This window comes from Homalodisca vitripennis, chromosome 2 (assembly GCF_021130785.1).
Source record: "Homalodisca vitripennis isolate AUS2020 chromosome 2, UT_GWSS_2.1, whole genome shotgun sequence".
Taxonomy (NCBI): domain Eukaryota; kingdom Metazoa; phylum Arthropoda; class Insecta; order Hemiptera; family Cicadellidae; genus Homalodisca; species Homalodisca vitripennis.
Window position 1 is genome coordinate 196,737,456 of NC_060208.1, and position 24,025 is coordinate 196,761,480.

The 24,025-nt window shown below is 33.9% G+C and overlaps 1 protein-coding gene across 2 annotated transcripts; it reads right to left on the reverse strand.

Moving 5' to 3' along the window:
• Positions 1–325: 325 nt before the first annotated feature.
• On the reverse strand, positions 326–22,681 carry LOC124353388. Of its 2 annotated transcripts, none has more exons than XM_046803231.1 (7): positions 22,574–22,681; positions 22,357–22,380; positions 16,506–16,696; positions 15,506–15,647; positions 11,700–11,858; positions 1,586–1,758; positions 326–855 (listed from the first exon to the last, which is right to left on the reverse strand). In XM_046803231.1, exons 1-7 carry the CDS (start codon positions 22,623–22,625, stop codon positions 670–672), a joined length of 927 nt encoding a protein of 308 aa, XP_046659187.1. In that variant the 5' UTR covers positions 22,626–22,681; the 3' UTR covers positions 326–669. The 2 variants fall into 2 exon arrangements, with proteins under 2 accessions (XP_046659187.1, XP_046659188.1); XM_046803232.1 differs by having other exon boundaries at positions 689–865.
• Between the last annotated feature and the right edge of the window lie 1,344 nt (positions 22,682–24,025).

The window sequence follows — 24,025 nt, forward strand, 5'->3', positions numbered from 1 at the left end:
GCACTGAATAACATCAAATACAACCAATAATTATTCAGAAAGCCGCCTCACTATTAGCTCGAAGATTAAATTGGATTCCGCAATGTAGTTTCAGGTAATTAGTTTGGTGAACAAGTAATTGTGTAGTTGTTACTTGTGGTAATGTTCACAGAAACCTTCATTACAACTAAAAGGAAATGACTTATTAATAATTTATTTATTAGTAGTAGTTTGTGCAAGTAACTGTTACGATAATTAAAATTCTTATTGCGTATTGTACCATAATTACTATAGTGTGTAGCAGAGTAAGTAGGTAGGCAGATAGAAAGGAAAGAAATAGTACAGTAGTATATTGTATGCTTTTATCAAAAACTTATTATGAAACAAGTGAAGTGATGACAGTAATTTATCAATGCTTATCGAACGCTTATAGAACAAGTTGTAACCTGAGTAGGAATACTTGTAGGAATATCGGGTAAAGAGTAATAAAGTTTTCAGCTGGGCTTGTACAACACGATAGGAGCACGATCTGAGATAGCCGAAGACTGAGTGTTTGATATCCTCACCGGTTCTGTCCAGACGGTCTCTACCACGCAAAGTTTAAAGCAATTGTATACTGACGGAACAAAATGCCGTTTTACAGGGTTCTTTCTACGAAACTCTCTGGAAAATTTCACAACAATATTTTAATTAAACAGTATCACACACGATTATAACTTGAACATCAGAGCTGGTGGCGGAACAGTGGTCAGTTCTCCAGTCGGACAGGGGACAAGAGACTTGAACTGGATCTTTCCTCAGGAACACATGGACCGAGGTTATGCCGGTGTGCGGCAGCCACTCATCCACACAGTTCGGCCTTGATCTCAGGATTGTCTGAACACAACTAACATTACAAGTTCAGATAAAAGCCTATTGAATAACACACAAAGATACAGCTAAAACACAATATACCATTATCTAACCAGTACTTAACTGTTATACGAAAAGTCTTAGATTTTATTATTCACATTTAGAATGCAGAAATGATGGCACATATTGCACTACACGTGTTCTACACAATTTTCAGTTATTTGGTTTAAGTCATTTGTTGAAATCGATTAAAACAGGCTAACAATAATAAATACTTCAATTAACAATATGGCATTATTATTACATTAATTTGGTTTAATATTATGGAAATCAAGATACGTTTACAGGATATGAATTTGTCACGTTACAGTGTTGTGATGAAAATTAAACACACACGTATCACACACACACACACAACACACACACACACACAAATATATATATATATATATATACACACACACATGTATTAAGTTATTACTTACCCTGAGGGAGCCGGAAATTGCATTAGGCTATTATTGCCGTTTACACTGCTTTAAATGCTTTATTATGTAGCCTCGCCAATTTCTCCTTGATTGCCTGTCAGACCTTTTTATTTATCTGCGTGACTGTTTTTCGCTGCATATGTCATGAAGCAATTGGAATATAAATAAAATGTGCATGTAACTTCAGCAAAGTAAGTTTTACAACTTCTGAATTAGTGTACTTCTAACCTGTAATGATTAATATGATTTCCTAAAAGCAGTAAACTTACTTTAATAACCGGAAAGGCCGGATACTCGTAAAACGTGTGGGAAAACGGTGAGAGGTAGGTGCCAAACACACAGAGTCCGAACCCAGAGAGAACCCCTTCATCGTACGTGGTGAAGAACCCCTGCCACTGGGCGCAATCAGTTGAGTTGTCCGTATTATAGAAATAGTGCTTTCCTGCAACAGCCCATCAACATATTACTCTGCGGTGGTACCAACACACAGAGTCCGAACCCAGAGAGAACCCCTTCATCGTACGTGGTGAAGAACCCCTGCCTCTGGGCGCAATCAGTTGAGTTGTCCGTATTATAGAAATAGTGCTTTCCTGCAACAGCCCATCAACATATTACTCTGAGGTGGTACCAACACACAGAGTCCGAAACCAGAGAGAACCCCTTCATCGTTCGTGGTGAAGAACCCCTGCCACTGGGCGCAATCAGTTCAGTTGTCCGTATTATAGAAATAGTGCTTTCCTGCAACAGCCCATCAACATATTACTCTGCGGTGGTAGAGTCCGAACCCAGAGAGAACCCCTTCATCGTACGTGGTGAAGAACCCCTGCCACTGGGCGCAATCAGTTCAGTTGTCCGTATTATAGAAATAATGCTTTCCTGCAACAGCCCATCAACAAACATTGGGGTGGTACAAGAACAGTAACAAGGAAAGTGTACCAACAAAATGCTGTATATAATATCAAGTTCAAGTTTAAACATATGTATATTTTCTAAAAATACTTAACATAACTGATATTTTGTGAGTCCTGTTGAACTTGCGCGGAATATTAGCTACAATAGTAAATTCAGTTGGTATACGATTATTGCTATCTAGTTATAATCATTTCTAATAGCTAATATAATTTTAAAATGTTCTCAAATTGCTTTTCATAGAATCAAACATAATAGCAAATAATATCGAAGAAACAAACTATGTAAACAACAATGCTATGCAATATGAAAGTAATAAATATTAACTAATCAGTAAATAAATATATACGTATGATAACAACATATAACTAACCAGAAACAACAGATTAAAATGAAATACATTCTGACAGCTAATATATCTAGATAACAGCCTGGGCATACCCGCTTGATAAAATAATACAAAAAGTAAATTACCTAAAAAATTACTGCAACAAATTAACAATATGAGACAACAAGAAATTGAATAATAAAAGCAATAACACGTATGTAACGAAAATGTACTATAACAAAATAAGCAACAAATAAAAATAACTTATGCATATAAATTCAATTTTATTTTTATATTTGTAGATTAACGCTATCTTGCACTAATTTCTTTCCTTCCTAAATTACGGTTAACTTTTATAGATGAGAATATTACAAAATGTCCTTATAGTTCAATTGTAAATATCCTTTCCTGTAATACAGAACTGTCACCGGTTTAAAATATTTTAAAAATTGTTTCAATATAAACGTATTATTAGCAACTTACGTCCTTGCAATGAATTCATTAATTCTGTAAATACTGACATTTGCATCCAGGAGTTTACATTGAAATAGATTTAATATTATTTTAATGTGAGGATAATTAAATTTTATATCTAAGTTTAAATCTTTCTAGAGTATAATATATGTTCTTAGACAAAAACATTATTTTATTGAAATAAAATAGATTAGGAAAAAATTTTGGAAATGTTGATGAAACTGATGAACTGAACCATGCAGGTTGCATGTCACATTTAACGTACGTATGTGCTTACGAATGGTGAAGGAGCGAGGGCCAAATTTGAAATGTCTAGGCACACAACTGGGTTTTCTTTACATTGATAGAATATTGTTTCTTAAAACTTCAGTCACTCGTTTTTGGTAGAAATGGGAGGTTATAAAAAAACTGTCTTCTTCAGATTATTGTTTCCTAGCTTGATACAGCTAAAACTGACTGTTGTACATACAACACTTAGAAAAAGTAAACCATAAAATAGTTAAATAAAATTATATAAAGTAGATATAAGAAAGCTAAAAGTCCCCACTTTAAAAGTCTGTTTATGGTTATATAACGCTGTTTTACCATTTACGTTATTTACATGTTTCCCGTTTGGTTTGAAGTGTTTAAAAAGTACGAAAAATCGTATTTGATAAAATAATTAACATATAATTTTTATACTGGTGTAACATTGTTAACCTTTTGTAACCCTTCCATTTTGACCTACTCCAAACTAGCGTGGCTGACATCGATTTATCTCTTAATATAAATGTTTCTACATATTTTAAATAAAAATCATATTTTGTGCTGTTATAATACAAAATTGGATCTTTAGGCTTCTGGAGTAGAATGTTTTAATACATTTTGATAATTCATAATCAATTTCTTTACCTTTTAAAAGGCCGTGGCAACATTTTTTTATATATTAATAAACTTTAAATGTATGAATGTATATATATATATATATATATATATATATATATATATATATATATTATGTGTATATATATATATATATATATATATATATATATAATTTATATCTGAATATGAGTTTCCTAGCGCACTTATGGAGCCAACAGAAATTCAATATAAAATACTGTTTAAAGGACAATAAACGAATCAGTAAAATCAAACAGTAAATCTAGAATGAAAATAACCGAATCTATAAATGTTTTACTGCTCAGGTTTGCTTCTATTTACTTAAGCTGTTTTAATAAAGTGTTGTAAAATCTGCTTCTAATCAATGAACTATCTATTACAAATGTTGTCAAATCTGCTACGAATAAACGAAAAAGTCTTTTGAAAAATCTTTATTTTACTATATTCATTAATCATTACATTCTTTTTCTTTTATTTTCTTCGTTCCAACAAATATTAAATGTAAGTTATCTTTATTGTTGATTTCTTTGATATTTTTATCATCCAATATATTCAAAAATCTATTTGGCAAATGAACTTTGTAATCTTTGAATTCTGCAATGATTTTAATCCAAATTTATCTTTAATTCTTTATAAATTCAAAATTTTATATTAAATTTCTTATTTTCTCCTAATTCATTCAACTTCTTATATTCTTTAAACTTGAATTCACCAACATCGTTCGAATCTTTCAAGAAGTCCATTATTTACATAGAAGAAAATTTAATTTAAAAAATTATTTTATTTCAATTAATGTTTTCTTAATTCAAGTTTAAAATGTATGATATTTAATAGAAAAGCAATTTTTATAATCTATAATTCAATCCAGAATGTACTTTATTCAAGAGCGCTCTTGAATAAAGTACATTCTGGATTGCACTATAAATTATAAAACGTAGCGCATGTAACTAAAGATAAACAACGACTTATTTTGAATAGTCCCACTTCCTTTTATCTTAATACGCTTTATTCATTTTCTCTAAATTTACTATAAAAACTTCATCCATTTAAAAATTTGTTATTTAAAATAGAAAGAAAAATTATGGAATTACCTCTGCCGAGATATAAATTTTTCAACACAAATGTTTATGTTTACTTTTCAAAAAATTAGATAAATTTAATAGAAGTGATTCACTTTATTATATTACTATTTAGGGTATTATGTTTACGATTATAAAGAGTTTTATGGCAGAAATCGGGATTTTCAGCAGCGAAAGAGTATATTTTTGAAGTTTTAGAAGGAAAGAATAAGAATAATACGAATTTAGCAAATAAGTTTTGTTAAATAAAAAGGTATTTTACTAAATAGTGAAACTCCATACATACACATTATTCCTTAATAAATGGAGCGGAAAAAATATCATGCCCGATTTATAACAAAAAAATTCTAGAAAAAAATTATGTTCGACACTACAACTCAAAGACAAATTTTAAGAATGAAAGGGAAAATCTCGATATATCTAACGATGAAAAAAATAAATTCAATGGCGGAAAAATTATCTATTGAAACTAACAGGAAAACTAGCTGTGAAAATGATAGAGCAAATAGATACAAATCTTAAAAACAATGAAAAACCTGTTGAAAATATCATAAATGTAGAAATTTTATCCTTCTTTACATGGTCTACTTAATAATTTAAGTGACGATTTCATGTCAATTTACAAATGTCTAACAATTATGCGGCCAGAAATGAAAAGTTCAATCTAAATATTCTTAGAAAACAATACAAATTGTAAAGGATATTTATCCTTATATTGTGAATAGGAACAAAATTTAGTGAATGGTTGGACGCAAACTTTTCCTATGTATTTTACTGTAAAAGCAGATGAAAATATTTGACGTAAACGACTTTATCACTAAGCAGTTTAATAAATTAACACATCAAGAACAAACAATTCATCCGATGTGCTATTGAAAAACCAAAAAGAAACTGTGAAAGAACAAAGAAATACGAAAAATTTGTAAATAATGAAATATTTTCTGGTTTTGAGTATTATATATCTTTGATAGAATGAAATACGATTATTTGATAAACAAAGTTGTAATTCTAAGTAAAACTATCCAAAAATTTTTGTTAATGTGTATATTTTAACAAAACATAACAATAATAATAGCAGTTTTAAAGAAAAAAATTAAGATTGTTCCGTTGCAAATTTCAGAAATTTATAACGCTGAATTTAACATTGATTTATTTTATTTTAAACAAGATGATAAATCTCGTTATTTTTTCATAACAGATTTAAACAAACTTGTATTTTCTCAGTTATTATGTGAAAATAAAAAAAAATTTCTTTGTCGAAGATGTTTAAGAGAAGCCATTTTTAAAAACATGGAGATTTAACACAGCATTTAAAAATAATGAGGTTTGCAAACCAATTATGCCATTTGCAGGACAAAACAACATCATTTACTAATTATAAAAAGCAGTTCAATCATCCGTACGTTATTTATATGAATTTTGAAAGTGTATTAGAAAAAATCCCGACATGTAAGAATAATCCAGATCGACTACAACCAAGATTCAGAAGCATAATCCTTATGGTTTTACTCTATATTTAGTATCGAATTTAACCAATCGCACGTAAAAACCGATATGTTATAGAGCAAAAATGAAGAAGATTTCCTAATCTTCCGACAAAATTGTTTGAAGAGCTCAATAAATTATCAAAATATATAGCTAAAAATGTAATTAAAAGAACATGAAGCCAATGAAATTAACTGAAAAGAAGAAATTTCTTTTCAAAATTCAAATTCAAAGATCCAGAAAACATCTTAGTTTTTATGTCAGATAATTGGAACGATAATACGTTAAAAACATGTAGAAATCACTGTCACTTAACCGGAAAATTAAGAGGAGAAGCACATAGAATTTGTAATCTGAATTTGAAATTTCCACAAAATATTCCAGTTTTCAGTCACAATATCTCAAATTATGACACTCATTTGTACATAAAAGAATTGGCTAAGCAATATGGAAATGTTGATTTGATCGCAAACACAGATGAAAGATATATAAATTATTCAGTAAATTCTGGATTATGCTAAGATTCACTGTAGAGTCAATAGTTGCTGACTTTCCTTTCTGAAACCAAATTGGTCGTCTGAAAGCTGGTTGTGCTTGTTCAAAAAATTTAGCATTCTTGACACAAAGAGTTTTTTCGAATATTTTGCTCAATATATGCAAAATAGAGACAGGCCTGTATCCGAGCATTACCGGTAGTCTCGAGAAGCGGAGAAGGCGATTATTCGAATAAAGTGGAGGGGGAATAGAGTGGCTCAGTCATTTGCCTTGCTGCGTATAGTGTACTGTACGTCAGGTATAGCATGATCGGATAGTCTCGAGAAGCGCAGAAGGCAAGGATTCGAATAAAGTGGAGGGGGGATAGAGTGGATCAGTCAGATGCCTTGCTGTGTCTGGTGTACTGTGCGTCAGGTATAGCATGACCGATAGTCTCGAGAAGCGCAGCAATGATTCGAATAAAGTGGAGGGGGAATAGAGTGGCTCAGTCAGTTGCCTTGCAGTATCTGGTGTACTGTGCGTCAGGTATAGCATGACCGGTAATCTCGAGAAGCGCAGCAATGATTCGAATAAAGTGGAGTGGGAATAGAGTGGCTCAGTCAGTTGCCTTGCTGTGTCTGGTGTACTGTGCGTCAGGTATAGCATGACCGGTAGTCTCGAGAAGCGCAGCAATGATTCGAATAAAGTGGAGAGGGGAATAGAGTGGATCAGTCAGTTGCCTTGCTGTGTCTGGTGTACTGTGCGTCAGGTATAGCATGACCGGTAGTCTCGAGAAGCGCAGAAGCAATGATTCAAATAAAGTGGAGGGGGAATAGAGTGGCTCAGTCAGTTGCCTTGCTGTGTCTGGTGTACTGTGCGTCAGGTATAGCATGACCGGTAGTCTCGAGAAGCGCAGCGATGATTCGAATAAAGTGGAGAGGGAATAGAGTGGCTCAGTCAGTTGCCTTGCTGTGTCTGGTGTACTGTGCGTCAGGTATAGCATGACCGGTAATCTCGAGAAGCGCAGCAATGATTCGAATAAAGTGGAGGGGGAATAGAGTGGCTTAGTCAGTTGCCTTGCTGTGTCTGGTGTACTGTGCGTCAGGTATAGCATGACCAGTAATCTTGAGAAGCGCAGCGATGATTCGAATAAAGTGGAGAGGGAATAAAGTGGCTCAGTCAGTTGCCTTGCTGTGTCTGGTGTACTGTGCGTCAGGTATAGCATGACCGGTAGTCTCGAGAAGCGCAGCGATGATTCAAATAAAGTGGAGGGGGAATAGAGTGGCTCAGTCAGTTGCCTTGCTGTGTCTGGTGTACTGTCCGTCAGGTATAGCATGACCGATAGTCTCGAGAAGCGCAGAAGGCAATGATTCAAATAAAGTGGAGGGGGAATAGAGTGGCTTAGTCAGTTGCCTTGCTGTGTCTGGTGTACTGTCCGTCAGGTTATAGCATGACCGGTAGTCTCGAGAAGCGCAGAAGGCAATGATTCAAATAAAGTGGAGGGGGAATAGAGTGGCTCAGTCAGTTGCCTTGCTGTGTCTGGTGTACTGTCCGTCAGGTATAGCATGACCGATAGTCTCGAGAAGCGCAGAAGGCAATGATTCGAATAAAGTGGAGGGGGAATAGAGTGGCTCAGTCAGTTGCCTTGCTGTGTCTGGTGTACTGTGCGTCAGGTATAGCATGACCGGTAGTCTCGAGAAGCGCAGAAGGCAATGATTCGAATAAAGTGGAGGGGGAATAGAGTGGATCAGTCAGTTGCCTTGCTGTGTCTGGTGTACTGTGCGTCAGGTATAGCATGACCAGTAATCTCGAGAATCGCAGAAGGCAATGATTCAAATAAAGTGGAGGGTGAATAGAGTGGCTCAGTCAGTTGCCTTGCTGTGTCTGGTGTACTGTGCGTCAGGTATAGCATGACCAGTAATCTCGAGAAGCGCAGAAGGCAATGATTCAAATAAAGTGGAGGGGGAATAGAGTGGCTCAGTCAGTTGCCTTGCTGTGTCTGGTGTACTGTGCGTCAGGTATAGCATGACTGGTAGTCTCGAGAAGCGCAGCAATGATTCGAATAAAGTGGAGAGGGAATAGAGTGGATCAGTCAGTTGCCTTGCTGTGTCTGGTGTACTGTGCGTCAGGTATAGCATGACCGATAGTCTCGAGAAGCGCAGCGATGATTCGAATAAAGTGGAGGGGGAATAGAGTGGCTCAGTCAGTTGCCTTGCTGTGTCTGGTGTACTGTGCGTCAGGTATAGCATGACCGGTAGTCTCGAGAAGCGCAGCGATGATTCGAATAAAGTGGAGAGGGAATAGAGTGGCTCAGTCAGTTGCCTTGCTGTGTCTGGTGTACTGTGCGTCAGGTATAGCATGACCAGTAATCTCGAGAAGCGCAGAAGGCAATGATTCAAATAAAGTGGAGGGGGAATAGAGTGGATCAGTCAGTTGCCTTGCTGTGTCTGGTGTACTGTGCGTCAGGTATAGCATGACCAGTAATCTCGAGAAGCGCAGAAGGCAATGATTCAAATAAAGTGGAGGGGGAATAGAGTGGCTCAGTCAGTTGCCTTGCTGTGTCTGGTGTACTGTGCGTCAGGTATAGCATGACTGGTAGTCTCGAGAAGCGCAGAAGGCAATGATTCGAATAAAGTGGAGGAGGAATAGAGTGGATCAGTCAGTTGCCTTGCCGTGCCTGGTGTACTGTGCGTCAGGTATAGCATGACCGATAGTCTCGAGAAGCGCAGAAGGCAATGATTCGAATAAAGTGGAGGGGAATAGAGTGGTTGCCTTGCTGTGTCTGGTGTACTGTGCGTCAGGTATAGCATGACCGGTAGTCTCGAGAAGCGCAGAAGGCAATGATTCGAATAAAGTGGAGGGTGAATAGAGTGGCTCAGTCAGTTGCCTTGCTGTGTCTGGTGTACTGTGCGTCAGGTATAGCATGACCAGTAATCTCGAGAAGCGCAGAAGGCAATGATTCAAATAAAGTGGAGGGGGAATAGAGTGGCTCAGTCAGTTGCCTTGCTGTGTCTGGTGTACTGTGCGTCAGGTATAGCATGACTGGTAGTCTCGAGAAGCGCAGAAGGCAATGATTCGAATAAAGTGGAGGAGGAATAGAGTGGATCAGTCAGTTGCCTTGCCGTGCCTGGTGTACTGTGCGTCAGGTATAGCATGACCGATAGTCTCGAGAAGCGCAGAAGGCAATGATTCGAATAAAGTGGAGGGGGAATAGAGTGGATCAGTCAGTTGCCTTGCTGTGTCTGGTGTACTGTGCGTCAGGTATAGAATGACCAGTAATCTCGAGGAGCGCAGAAGGCAATGATTCGAATAAAGTGGAGGGGGAATAGAGTGGTTGCCTTGCTGTGTCTGGTGTACTGTGCGTCAGGTATAGCATGACCGGTAGTCTCGAGAAGCGCAGAAGGCAATGATTCGAATAAAGTGGAGGGTGAATAGAGTGGCTCAGTCAGTTGCCTTGCTGTGTCTGGTGTACTCACTCTGTAATCTTGTATATGCGCCGCCCTAAAACCATTATCTAGTTATAATCTATTTGTAGTAATGCCCTTTGTGTGTTCTTTAATTTCGTTACTGTGCTCATAACGTTTTTATTAAGAAGCTGTTATGGAAATTAATATAAAGAGAAAATAGGAGGTCGAACGGTTATTCACATCCATACATGTGAAGTAATTGCAAATGTAAAAATTAATGAATCAACTGTAACTGTTCAGTAACTAATTAAATTGTAGCAGATTCACAATAAGAATAACTATTTTTATTATTATATATTCATTTAAAATGAAAAAAAAAAATAAACAAAAGATATAAATTCCCATTTCATTTCTGTTACAGTATAAAAACAGTTGAATGATGATCCAAAAATTAAAATATTCTATATTTCAATATTTTTAGACTAACATTTTAAAATAAAAAGACCATATTATACTCACATAAACATAAACAACAAATCTTTATAAAGTTTAACCAAACTACAGCACAAGTACACTCAACAACCATGATGATGCAACGCATTACCAATGTCACTGATATGTACAGTTCCTACTAACAGGTACAGAGCCACGATTAAGCCAGCCGCGTCGCCCGCCACAGCTATGAGCCAGGAGCAGAGAACAATCTGCTGTGACAATAAAACTGTATCCACTCACTCCCTAGCCCAGATTTGGTCAGTTTCTACTAACAGGTACAGAGCCACGACTGAGGCAGTTCGTGCCCCTACACGCTCACCTCCTTCAACCCTTTGCATATTTTACAGGTCGTGCTATACCTGCCGCACAATAGAAGGTTTTCATTGCGGAATTTATAAGTTCCAACCAAACTTTACGGCATAACGTTGCTCGAGATCACTTACCATTTTCCGCGTGGCGACCCCTCTTTACAACTGTTAGCGAGATATGTTGTGCTCACCCTGTATAGAACCTCACGCTACTTCGTTTGTCACACCTCCTCCCACTTTACCCAGTTGACAGACCTTTTCTCTGTTTGTTTTTTTCGTGCACTAAACGTTTATTTTGTAGAATCTTTCACGCACTCATCACTCGTTAAACTTTGATTTAGAAAAAATGTATAATGGGAAAAAGATTGGTCTGACATAAAATATATATGATGTTCTCCTCCTCTATTCAGTAGCCTACAGACGTAGATATTTTTCTAGTATATCTATATAAAATGCTCGCCTTTTGTGGGCATAGTAGTTGTTTTTAATAATATTTTAATAGTACTAATATTCTTATTGTATAAAAATATGGTATGTCTAACCCATGCTCTCGTAACAGCCTTGTTCCTTCAGCTCAGCCGTGACATCACACTCCCTCTTGGGCACAGAGTGCCATGCGGAATCTGCCCAGTAGTGTAGAGAAGTCACTATTCCGTCTGTACTCTTATTAAGGAAAGGTCTGCCTCCAGTCTTAATAACATCTAAAAAATAAGCATCGAAACATCTAAATCTTATATTATATAGAATTGGAACATGGACAAATGTGAATCGGCGGTTTAGCTCCGTTTTACCTTCTGCTTAGTGCAGTGTCTGAAATCTTACACTGTTACAGTCTTTATTCGTCGACCCTGGAGTATTCTCATTGTTTCATCATTGAGGTGCATCATTTATTGCAATATGGTGTGACGACGACAGTTATCTACACATAACATAACTATTGTAGAAAGGGTGAGCCAATGAGAATACTTCTTTATCTAGATTACACTGAATAGGTTAGGTAAGAAAGATATAATTCTTTTGTAGTTTGGTTTTCCGATTTTTCTATATCTCCAGAGGACAGTGGATTCCAGACTTTATGATTAAAATCTGTGACAGTGTTAGATTTTAAACGAAATAATGACACTAAGCTAAAATTTCGTCTAAACTTAGACTAATAATGACATTAAATCAACCCTTCCCACCATGTATGGACTTTTTATGTCGGAACCTTTTCCTATATTATATGTCGAATAATATAAAAAATATTGACAGTTTTGAATATCATTATTCCCATAATCTAATAAAGTTTAACTGAAAAAGTGAAATGAAAAATTACTTTATTAAAGGCAATATTGCCCTTTACCACTTACGGCATAAAAATGAAACAATATATTTACATTGATAACTTTTTTCATTTGAAATATTATTGCATCATTTATTACTATTGTATTATATAAAAATTGCATTTCTATAAAATTATTATAATTTCAAAATGTATATATAAATGAAACCTCGTACTATAAAAATATTAACGTAAATAATTAACTTAACTTTACGTAAGACAACGTGAAGTTTACGTGAAAAGTTAAGTTAAGTGCTCTATGTTGTAACTAAGTGGATGCTAATTTGTTGCATTATCGGCTTAACATATATTACTTGATGTTGGATCTTCATCCAGACACTTAAGGGTACGATGTTTCATCTTCGATTTGTTGAATTTGTTGGATTAAAACACAAATGAACTTACTATAAATAATGGCTACACTTAAAGTACAAAACCTCTAAAACACTGTATACTTACAATAAAGTTACAGTCGATATTTTTTTAATTCAACAAATATATTCTTCCAAAACTGTATCTGCAGGTAAAATACATCTTAAGATCAACAGAAGGGCATCGCTTGAAGATTGAGAACGACACTGAGACCAGTTACAGTTATGTGACTGTTCGGTGGCAGGACTATTCGATAACGCAGAATTGAGTGTAAGAAGTAACGAACGTTTTATCGACTTAGCACTTGTACATATTAGGACTTAACACTGGAACACATCCTAAACGCAATTTGAGAGCTCAAGTCATTATTGTGACAAGTTCGTAATCGTATAATAATATTGTAATATGTTCGTAATCTTTTCATCCCTTTGTAAGATGCAATAAGTTATACAATAAAATAAGTAATACAATAACAGTTACAATGCCTATGTAAAATTTCAATGCAATCAGTTGATTTACGCGGGAAATTTAACTGACACTAAACAGCTGTTAATATTTTCAGACGAAGTTCAACGAATGGCTGTAACATCTGATTTCATTTATTTTGTGTATAAAACAATTGTACAATAAATAATAAATAATTGTAATCAATTGTGTAACGCAGATAGCTAATACAAAGTTAGTATCTAACTTTTATTTTAGATCGAACTAGTGGCGAGTTAGGAACGTCTAATGCCTTGTAATATTATTTAAACCTTCTTATAAAACCAAAGGTAATGAACAAAGCTGTGGATGTTTGTACGTGCGGTACTCCAAACTGTTATGATTGACAAGGCGATGTATAATTAATAAAAAATTATAATTAACACTAACATGCATCAAAGATCCATTCTTTCCCACACTTTTATTCCTATCAAAACTTACAACGCAAAATCTTATAAATAATTGTTTTAGAAAGTTGCATTTCATTTTTTTTTTTTAGGAAGATGGTTTATTTTTGGTTGTGTGAATTTCATTTTACACTGGAAGTAGATACGATTCCCCCATAACGTAATATATTTGTGAATGTATGTATATTTTCTTCATCGGGATAACAAGGCAGAGTCTACTACAGCACTGTAAATACCTAACACCACGATGATATATGGTATAATGATACGATGGTACATGATAACGATGTAAGAAATACAGGTTTCCTAGAGCTGTGTATTTGTATTTTTTATTGGAGCAACAAGGCAGAACTGTAAGGCACTGTAAATACCTAAGACCACGATGATATATGGTACAATGATACGACAGTACATGATAAAGATTTAAGAAATACAGGTTTCCTAGAACAGTGTATTTGTATTTTTTATTGGAGCAACAAGGCAGACTCAGCAGTAACGTTGCAAATATAATTTATTGTAAGCAGAAATGCTCTAACAAGTGAAAAATATATATGAGTCAGTGTAATTCCTTATACTCTAAAGCATGAAAAATGAAACAATACGTGCCTATGTGCCTACTTTCGTTTAAAACACTTCATACGACTTCATATTAAGTGCTTTACGAATTCTTATTTTTAAAACTGTGTGTGAACTCGCGGGTAATAAGTCGCTAGTAAGCACAATGAACTATACACATTTAAACAAGGGATATAAAAGTGTTTTTTTATTAATCTGTCAAAATCAGTTACGCTTTACAAATTATGTGTTACGGACAGAGGCTTTTCTTTTTCAAGAGGTTTTTTGTATCGAATTTTATTCAACTTCCGTAAAATACCATAATTTATTACATCTTACGTATGTAAAAGGCGAAGGATGTAAGAAGCGATTGCTCCCTTTAGACTTCACACTGTTCTAAAGTAGTCCAATTGTTACTAAAATCGTAGAAGCTATGCTACAAAATAATAATAATAAATAAAATGAAATATTGAAGGAATGAACCGAGACATTTCAGAGGTACTTATATAAAACAGATTAAATCTCCGATTTCAGGGCCCCATCTGTAAACGTAAGTCTAAAATGGATAGGGAGACTAGAACATCTTTCAATGACTATGGGTTATTCCAGGGCTTTTTTAAAATGTCATTTAAAAAGAGTATGTTAATGGTGTCCCTGTTTAAAAAAATGTAATGTGTGTGTGATTGCGGGTAATTGCTAGTACAATACATAATAAATGTTTTAATTTATTATTAAGAACAGAATTTTATTATATAAAAGAGTCATGAGAAACAAGTACTTACTTAAAGTGAACTTTTGAAGGTTATCATATCAATGGTAGAGATTCAATCGTCAACAATAACTTTAAGAACCTCATTGTGTTATTGAGAATACTTGTACAATCCATTAGTTATGAAATTAATTTGGACTGGTAAAAAAACACTTAAATTCAGTTACAACATTATGTAAAATTATTTCATACCATAAGATTAAGCGTACTTATTACTTTTTATGTACGATTGCTTCATAAAAAGCCCCACAAGAGGCTTCATTGTCTTCATGAATGAACTTATAACAAAGAATGTGTCAACACAATTTACGATATAGAAACCTACTTTCTTCAGCATCAATGTCTAAACCTATAGTTCTGCGTTTAACTTATGTAACTATACAATAATAGCATAATATACGTAGGAAAATTTTTAAAGTTATAAAAAATACTTGTACTTACCAGGATTGTCAAAGAGGACAGTTGTATAAAAGGTTTTTGTTTTCCACAATTTCTCTGTTCGGAACATTTTCCGTGGAAAGACGTAATTATATTGTTTACCGTGTAAGCCAACCATAGAGCGACGAAAGTCTTGTTTATGGAACTGAATAACAAAAATAAAATAACACTTTTCTCCCCTATACAAAAATAATTATTTTTACTACCACATTCCTAATCTTTACACTGTATTGTAAGTTTTTATCAAGTCACATATTTTTAAGCAAGCATTTCATTAAATCAGAAAATTAGAGAAATATTTGACCGAAAATATTTGTTATATCTAGGCAGTTGATTGTTTACACTGCTTATACTAAGAGTTTTTGATGATTTGGAGGGGGGGGCTGTTTGGGGGTTTCACTTTTTGTTGACAAGGAACATGTTTGGACAATATATTAGACAGTTATGCTAACAAAAGAGTTGCTGATACTTTATATAAAATACGCTGTATTCCCCGGGATTTAAATTTTAAAATTTTTTGTTACGTTTTTATCTGTTCATCCACAGTTACGCGAAGAAAAATGAATATTTAATTTAATTTTTCCCTTAGGCACTTCTTGTTTTTTTTAGTCACTTAAGTTACTATTAATCTTACGTAAAATTGTATGCCCACTTTAAACTTTATGCTTATTTTTTTGCGTTTTTAACACATACTCAGGTTTTCTAACACTAACTCGTGGTAGTGATTAATGTGGTTGTACTTCAACGAAAATTAGAGCCCCAGTTCACATTTATCACTGTGTTGGTTTGGTGGAAATTTGAACTTAGGACTCAGGAAAATTATTATATTATACAGTTTAACGAAACAATAGAATGAAATTGGATTGTATTGTCAAAACGTTACTTCCTATAACATCGTTTTTCCACAATTAATTTTTGATAAACTACTCCCATTGATTCGTAAATTCTGCAATATTCTCTACTTCATACATAGCTTAAGATTCCACTGAACAAATGTACTGACACCAAACCTGACTCCTGCGATAGATCCCGCAGCATCAAACAACAGGAAAAACCTGGGGTCCCGGAAGTGAGAGACCATATCCACCTTGAGTCCAGGATCGTATGCAGACTTGTGCCACTGTGGATCGGCCACGGCATCCTGCAGGCTACAGGGCAAGTCGTAGTAGCTGTTTGCGGGGTTTCCCCATCTCACTAATTCAACAACCACAGGTTTCATTAATGTAAACAATATACAATAAGTTTGTAAATTTGTGGTAGTAAAGCAACAAACATACGTTTTTCTGTCCATAATCTATGTAACAATTGTTGCCAAGAGAGGTGGGCAGAGGAATGACAAAAGAAATGTCTTTGCACATAAAATAAAGCTGAGACCATAAAGTTGCACCGCTATCTGTTGTTAATGAACAGCTATTAGCTATTCAAAACATATGTTACTTCAGAGCCCCATACAATACTACTAACTACTGAGTTACTGATAAAATTTACGAATTTTCACAATTGGATGTAACAAACTAATCTTTAAATATATTGATACTTAAAGAAATGCTTATTAAGTGTTCAAAGGTAACACTAAGTGAGTTCCTTTCAACTTTCGTAATTTACATCTTTCCCAGGAGGAGTTCACAGAAGATATACTCCTTTCCACTACTGATTATTCTCACATGCATTCCAATTTTTAAAAGGTAACTTGATTTTGGTAATTTGCCATCGTTATATGTTACAAAAAAAGACCATATTACCTTTTAAAATGAGCTACTATCAACAATTCTTTAAAGCAAAGAGATTTGCTTATCAAATTATAACAAGTGTCACATTATTATTTGCCTTATTTGTTACCACATATTATTTTTAAAATGTTTTGATATTTGACCAAAATGTTCATAGTTTTTATTTTCTACAAAATGGTATATTTTTTTCTAAAATATACGGCGTTCTAATTAATCTAAGTTTGCTTCAAGTTTCAGTTTCCCGTACTCATCATACCACATCCTACACCGGTTGTGAACCAAAATTTGAATCTACTAAGATGCGCTGCTCCCAGTCAATGGGATAATAATGGGATGAGGTTTTATAATACTCCTTCACTATGAAGGCTCTATTAATACAATTGCATAATTGCACAGATTGGAGCAATGGTTAAATCGAAACATTAATTCAAAAATATGTCGCTACCCGTTCCTTAAAACTAATTCTCAAACGTTAAAAAATGTACAAAATGACCAAATTACTATTACAGTTTCAATAACGAAATTCCTGCAACTTAAATTAATAGATCAACAAGTATTAAAAAAAATTTAGCCATAAACTTGGTTTCCTGTATTTTCTATCAATTATTCCTCGGGTCTGGGCGCAATTTCTCGCAGAATTATTTAGAAATCACCTTCAAATAATATACCAAGCATTGCTGGTACAAATTTTTCCATTATAGAATTATTGGACTAGAAGTGTGAAGATTAGTATTTTGGAAACCTGAAGTTAGAAAGTGACATAATTTTGGTAAGTACCAATGATATAAAACAAACTCCTCTACAACATTAAATTATATTAATTAAAATGATTTTAAACATGTCAGTCCGTATACTAAATAATCGACTATGTGCAAACTAATAAGTCGAAGTCTTTAGTCTTTTAAAAAAGATGTGCAGCAAAACTACGACTGGAACGTAGCGCAGATTTCGCGTGTTTAAGGCCATTTATAGTGGATTTGGAATGCATATATTTCTAATACAAGAGTTGAGTGAAACTTCTTGCTCCGATCATCGCGATCATCAATGTTGGCCATAGCGTTGGCTGTCTTTGTTTGTGGGCCACACCGCTGGCTGTCTTTACTTGTGGGCTACACCAAAGGATGTCTTTGCTTGTGGCCCACACCGATGAGTGTCTTTGCTTGAGGGCCACACCGCTGGCTGTCTGCTTGTGGACCACACAGCTGGCTGTCATTGCTTGTGGACTACATCGATGGCTGTCTTCGATGAGTGTCTTTGCTTGATGGCCACACCGCTGGCTGTCTGCTTGTGGACCACACCGCTGGCTGTCATTGCTTGTGGGCTACATCGATGGCTGTCTGATTGTGGGCCACACTGCTGGCTGTCTGCTTGTGGACCACACCGCTGGCTGTCATTGCTTGTGGGCTACATCGATGGCTGTCTGCTTGTGGACCACACCGCTGGCTGTCTGCTTGTGGACCACACCGCTGGCTGTCTGCTTGTGGCCCACACCGATGGGTTGTCTTTGCTTGAGGGCCACACCGCTGGCTGTCTTTGCTTGTGCGCTACACCAATGACTGTCTTTGCTTGTAGGCCACACCGCTGGCTGTCTTCTTGTGGACCACACCACTTATCTTAAGTGTTATTTCGTATGGTATGAATATCTCTCTTTCCGCTGTCATACTATTTTCTTGGCTCCGCCAAAAACTTATACAAGTTTTTATTTACCCAATCAGTATCGTAACCAAGCAGTGCCAAATACATCCTCTGCCCCTCGATGGTTTTCTGCTGTAGTAATTCTACTTTGTGTCCCATACTTTGCTTTATGATCTCATTTGCAATCACTACATAATCACTGTACTAGTGTATTTATGCACACATTGCAGTTACGCGGCAAATAGTTAATGGTTTGTTTAGTTGTATTAGAGCACGGTTAAACAGTTTTTTGCTTCAGAATGTAAAAGAAATCTAAATTCATGTACCTAGAGTAAATTAGTTAAATGGTTTGAACTCATCAGTGCCAAAATGTGTAGTAAAAGTAGGTTAATACTGCTGTTATAACTATTCGTAGCACACTACGGCTGATGTTATTTCTTAGATTCAAATACAAATACAGAAATAAGTATTTTATAACTATTAGTATTTTGGGATGAAAAATAAGCATATTATTACGTATTATTATGGCATATATGCAATATTAAATGCCAAATTTTGTCTAAATATGTATTATATCAAGATGCTGTGTGATTAAGTGTCAAACATACAAACATCTAAACATACAAGATACAGATATTCAAGCAAAAAAACATCATTCTTCAAAATTTCGCAATAATGTTATTCATAGGATTAACGATAAATTTATGTTTAAAAATATGGATTTGAAGAGCTGGAGTATGCTCTTGACAGAGGATATCGGTACTCTGGTTTGTAAACCGCTTAGTGGAGGATTTCCGCTATGTTTCCTAGTTTTATTTGGGCTTACGTTTTACTATATTAAACACATATATATATTTTTAATAGGTTATAGTGAATCCATCCAATTACATAACTCATTTTATTACTAAACTGTTTATATTGGTAACAAAGAACTTAATGAGAAGATAACGAAACATATTTCTTGAATAACATCATACGTTTTAATATATTAGATGAGATGATACAGTATGTTTAAACAAATACATGTAGAAATTGTAGTTGCTAGAAAACTCTTACTAGCACCAAAGTTAAAATTATTGTATTTATATAATAATACTTTAATTGGTGCGGAAATTATTTTAATGTCGTAAATTCTCTTACCTGTCTTAAAGAACAAATTGTCCATTGCATATTCCTCATAATAAAAATTCGAATTAATGTACAAGATTAATTCTTAAATTTGGATTGTTTAGTAAGTAACAGAGCTTACGTTTCAATGTTACATCGCTTAAAGAGATAATTCGTATCCTTGAAAATAATTTCATTCAAATTAATGAATTCCTCATTGACAGTGCAAATCGTTATATTGTTCAAATTCTCACAGGTGACATTAATTGTGATATACTAAATGCTAGCTATAAAATATTTTAGAAGAAAGTCAAAGTCAAAGTCTTTATTGCAACAAAAAACAAGTTGGTAACTCATACAGTTGACGTCAAGTTGCCACAAGGCATTACACAACAAATAATAGTTAATACTACTTATGTCTTTACAGATAAATCTTCACTTAGAGTTAAAATATAGTTGAAATCAATTCTTCATATAAAATTAAAACTAACAATTAACAAATGGGAGCATAGATAAAGCGGAGTACAACAATTGAAGTTAGTCAATATTTGATGGACAAAACTAATTAAGACTTAAAATTCCATTTAAGGTAATGTACAATGATAATATAAAGTAAAAACATGCATTTAAAAGATCCTTTATATACACAGAATTTAAAATAGTTGATTAATATGTCAAATAAGGCAAGGTCATCAATTAATAAAAGTAAAAATTCCATTATATACAAAACATTAAAAATTGTTAAAACAGTTATATCACAGATAAGGCAAGGTCATCAATTAAAGCTAATGTCAATGGTTGAAAGATCTAAAAACTCATTTACACTGTAAAAAGGATTCCTCAGTAGCCAGCTGTACAGTTTTGTTTTAAAACATTTAAAATCAATATCACAAGCATTTCTAGGAAGTTTGTTGAACATATTTAAGCCTACGTAAAAATAAGAGTTTTGTGTCTTGCTAAGCCTAACATGAGGTAAATCAAGTAAATCTCTGTATCTGGTGTTGTAGTTGTGAATGTCACTCCTAAACAAGGAAGAATCAATCCTCAACTTAACTCTAACTAGACAATGAAATATGTACAAATTAAAAACTGTGGGTATTTGTTCACTTATAAACAATGGTCTACAGTGAGCTCTATAATTAGAGCAAGTAATTATTCTGATTGCTTTTTTTTGGAGTAACAGAATGTTTTTTGTACTGGTACTACAACCCCAGAGCAGTATACCATAAGAGATTATACAATGAAAAAATGAAAGATACCTAGATGTGTTAAGCGATGCGAGACTCACGCCTTGTGTAGATAAGGTCACGCGCCCAATGAGAAATACGTGTTTTCGAGCTGAAGCCTATTATTTAGCAAATACTATTTGATATAGAGAGTAGTACAGAAGGTCGCTCAGCTCCGGACTATGATGAAATAGCCTCGAGGCATTTAAAAGCTAATGTTAACCATTTAGCTGTTCCTTTTTTATAAATGATTAATTCTAGCACACAATTTGGTACATTTTTAGAAACTCTAAAAATTACAAAAGTAGTTCCTTTTTACAAATGCGGAGCCAAAAATATGTCTAGAAACTTTAGACCTATCTCCATATTAGCAAGAATATCTAAAATCATGAAAACAATTTTAAAAATTCAACCTACGTCATTAGAAGTAGAACTATGGTGTCCGCATCATACGACTAAGCATAGATCGAAATTACAAATTCATTAACTACCCAATAAAATTAATATTATTAATATTTTTTACATATATTACAGCCAGTCCTCATTTAAATGAAAGTAAATATCGAGTTAAAAAATTTGTATTAGAATTTTAACTTAAAAGTTATTCTAATTTACATTTATAATTTTAAGACTCCTCCCAGGGCACAGACTTCAATAATCTATTCGGGAGTATATTTAAATAGGTAATATATCACGGTAAATGTATAAATAATATTTTTTTGTGAATAAAATATTTTGAGTTGTCCTGAGTTTGAATAGACGAGTACTCGGGTGGAGATTCTTAACACCAACAAAACCTAGTCTAAGTTAGATAAGTAATAAAGATTAATGTGTAGTTAAACATACTTAAAAAAACTAAATAGACTTAATTTTGCAGGTCAAGGAAACAAAACCTTATTGGTAATTAGAAGAGAGCAACGGTGATCCCCAACCTCACATGCATCTCAGAGAAATAAATTTAATAAGTAAATACCCAGAATGAGATAACAATTGAATTTTCTACGCATTTGGAAGTAATTTAAAAAATACTTATTAAGTCTTGAAATGTGTTTTACTCATAATTTAGTTTTATCTGAAACGTACGAAAGTATAAGATATACACACAAATTAAAGGATACAATAAAAGACCATTAAATCACATTGTTATATTTCTTACCTTTCAGGCTATTGAGTTCAGTTCCTGAAACAATAATAATTAATAAACTCATATTTCCCTTTATTCTTTTATGGACATTGAACAATTACTATACTTATAGAATGTTTTTATCATTATGTAAAGTTCAGATCAAGACTTTCGTTTGTTTGATAACATAAAAATACATGATATAATGTGTTACTCAACATTAAATTGAAATAGCAATTGACCTACTTACCTGAAACATAACTAATCAACACAATGCTTACTAACAGCCGAGAGCACGACATACCAAGTAATGTTTCCACAGCTGTAAACACCAGTGTAACTGGCGTGGCTGTGCAATTTCACCGTAGCACCTGTCACTAACAATGGAACGCATTACGTCATCATCGTAGCCTGATCGTCAAACCGATGGCTGGAAGATATGCTTTCGTCTATTGTATTGGTATTTACGGCGTTCACGTTCACAGATCTATCGATATATATCTTAGTTTATTGCTTTCCTATTCCTCGACTTACTCGATTAGAATCAGCAATTAAAAATTTTATTTTGTTAGAAGTAATATACACTAGACTATAGGTTTATAGATGTTTAAATCCAAAAATTTAGATAGTGTTACAACATGAACGTTTCATTTTTTGTTTGTTTTTGTTGATACTTTAATTATTTGATATTTTCCTTATTAACGATCGATGTTTTTCTTCTAGCATATCTATATTACTATCGTTAGTTCGATACTTCTTGTTCTTGATACATTTTGAATTCATGATAGCTCCGAGTGCAGAGAAAGTCTTCTGAAGGATGGAAAATTCTCCAGTGGAACAGAAAATTCAAGAGAAAAAGTATTATGGAATATTGATGAATTAGAAATAAAACTAGAAAAATTACTTTTTTTATAACTTAAAGCCATGTAAAGATCCAACAGAAAGTGATGTAACTTTTAAAGTTTAATTTAGTTTCAGTAAAAATTTTACTAAAAATGAACTACTTTATTTGAATTAATTAATTGTGACGAACACAATACCAATAAACCACTTAACATAGTGGCAAATATTAAACTAAAATTGAAAGGGAGACTGAAAATATTATATTCCGTTAAAGAAAAAAGAAAATGTAAAAAACAAAAACGTTTGTAAGAAAAGTAGTTGTACTGTATGTTATTGTTATTTAAAATTCCCATGTGCACGCTATATGGAAAGTTGCAGCAAATGGATATCTTAATACTGTTACACAAAACCTCTGAATAAAACTAATGATGTGTGATGCTGATCTCGCCTAGTAACAACAGCATGCACCGATACACAAATCTTCACATAAATACTATTACAGTAAACCTCTGAATAAAACTAATGAGGCTTGTATCCTGCATTTGGCTAGAACAATGGGGGCAGTGTTATGCTGATCTTTCTTAGTAACAACCGCACGCACCGATAAAAATAACATTCAAATAATTTAGATGAAACATAAATCTGAAATGAGAGCCATTTATCGTTGTTCATGGCTTACATAAATTGTAATTTTAATGCTGTTTATATCATATAGCTTCCTAAATCTTATAACACTGACCCTAATACGAAAGTAATAATAAATACATTTAAAATATTTCAGAGTATAGACCCTTATAATTAAATTTCGATAAATGTAAAGACAAAACTGAGTTAATAAATACAGATTAGACAATCTCGT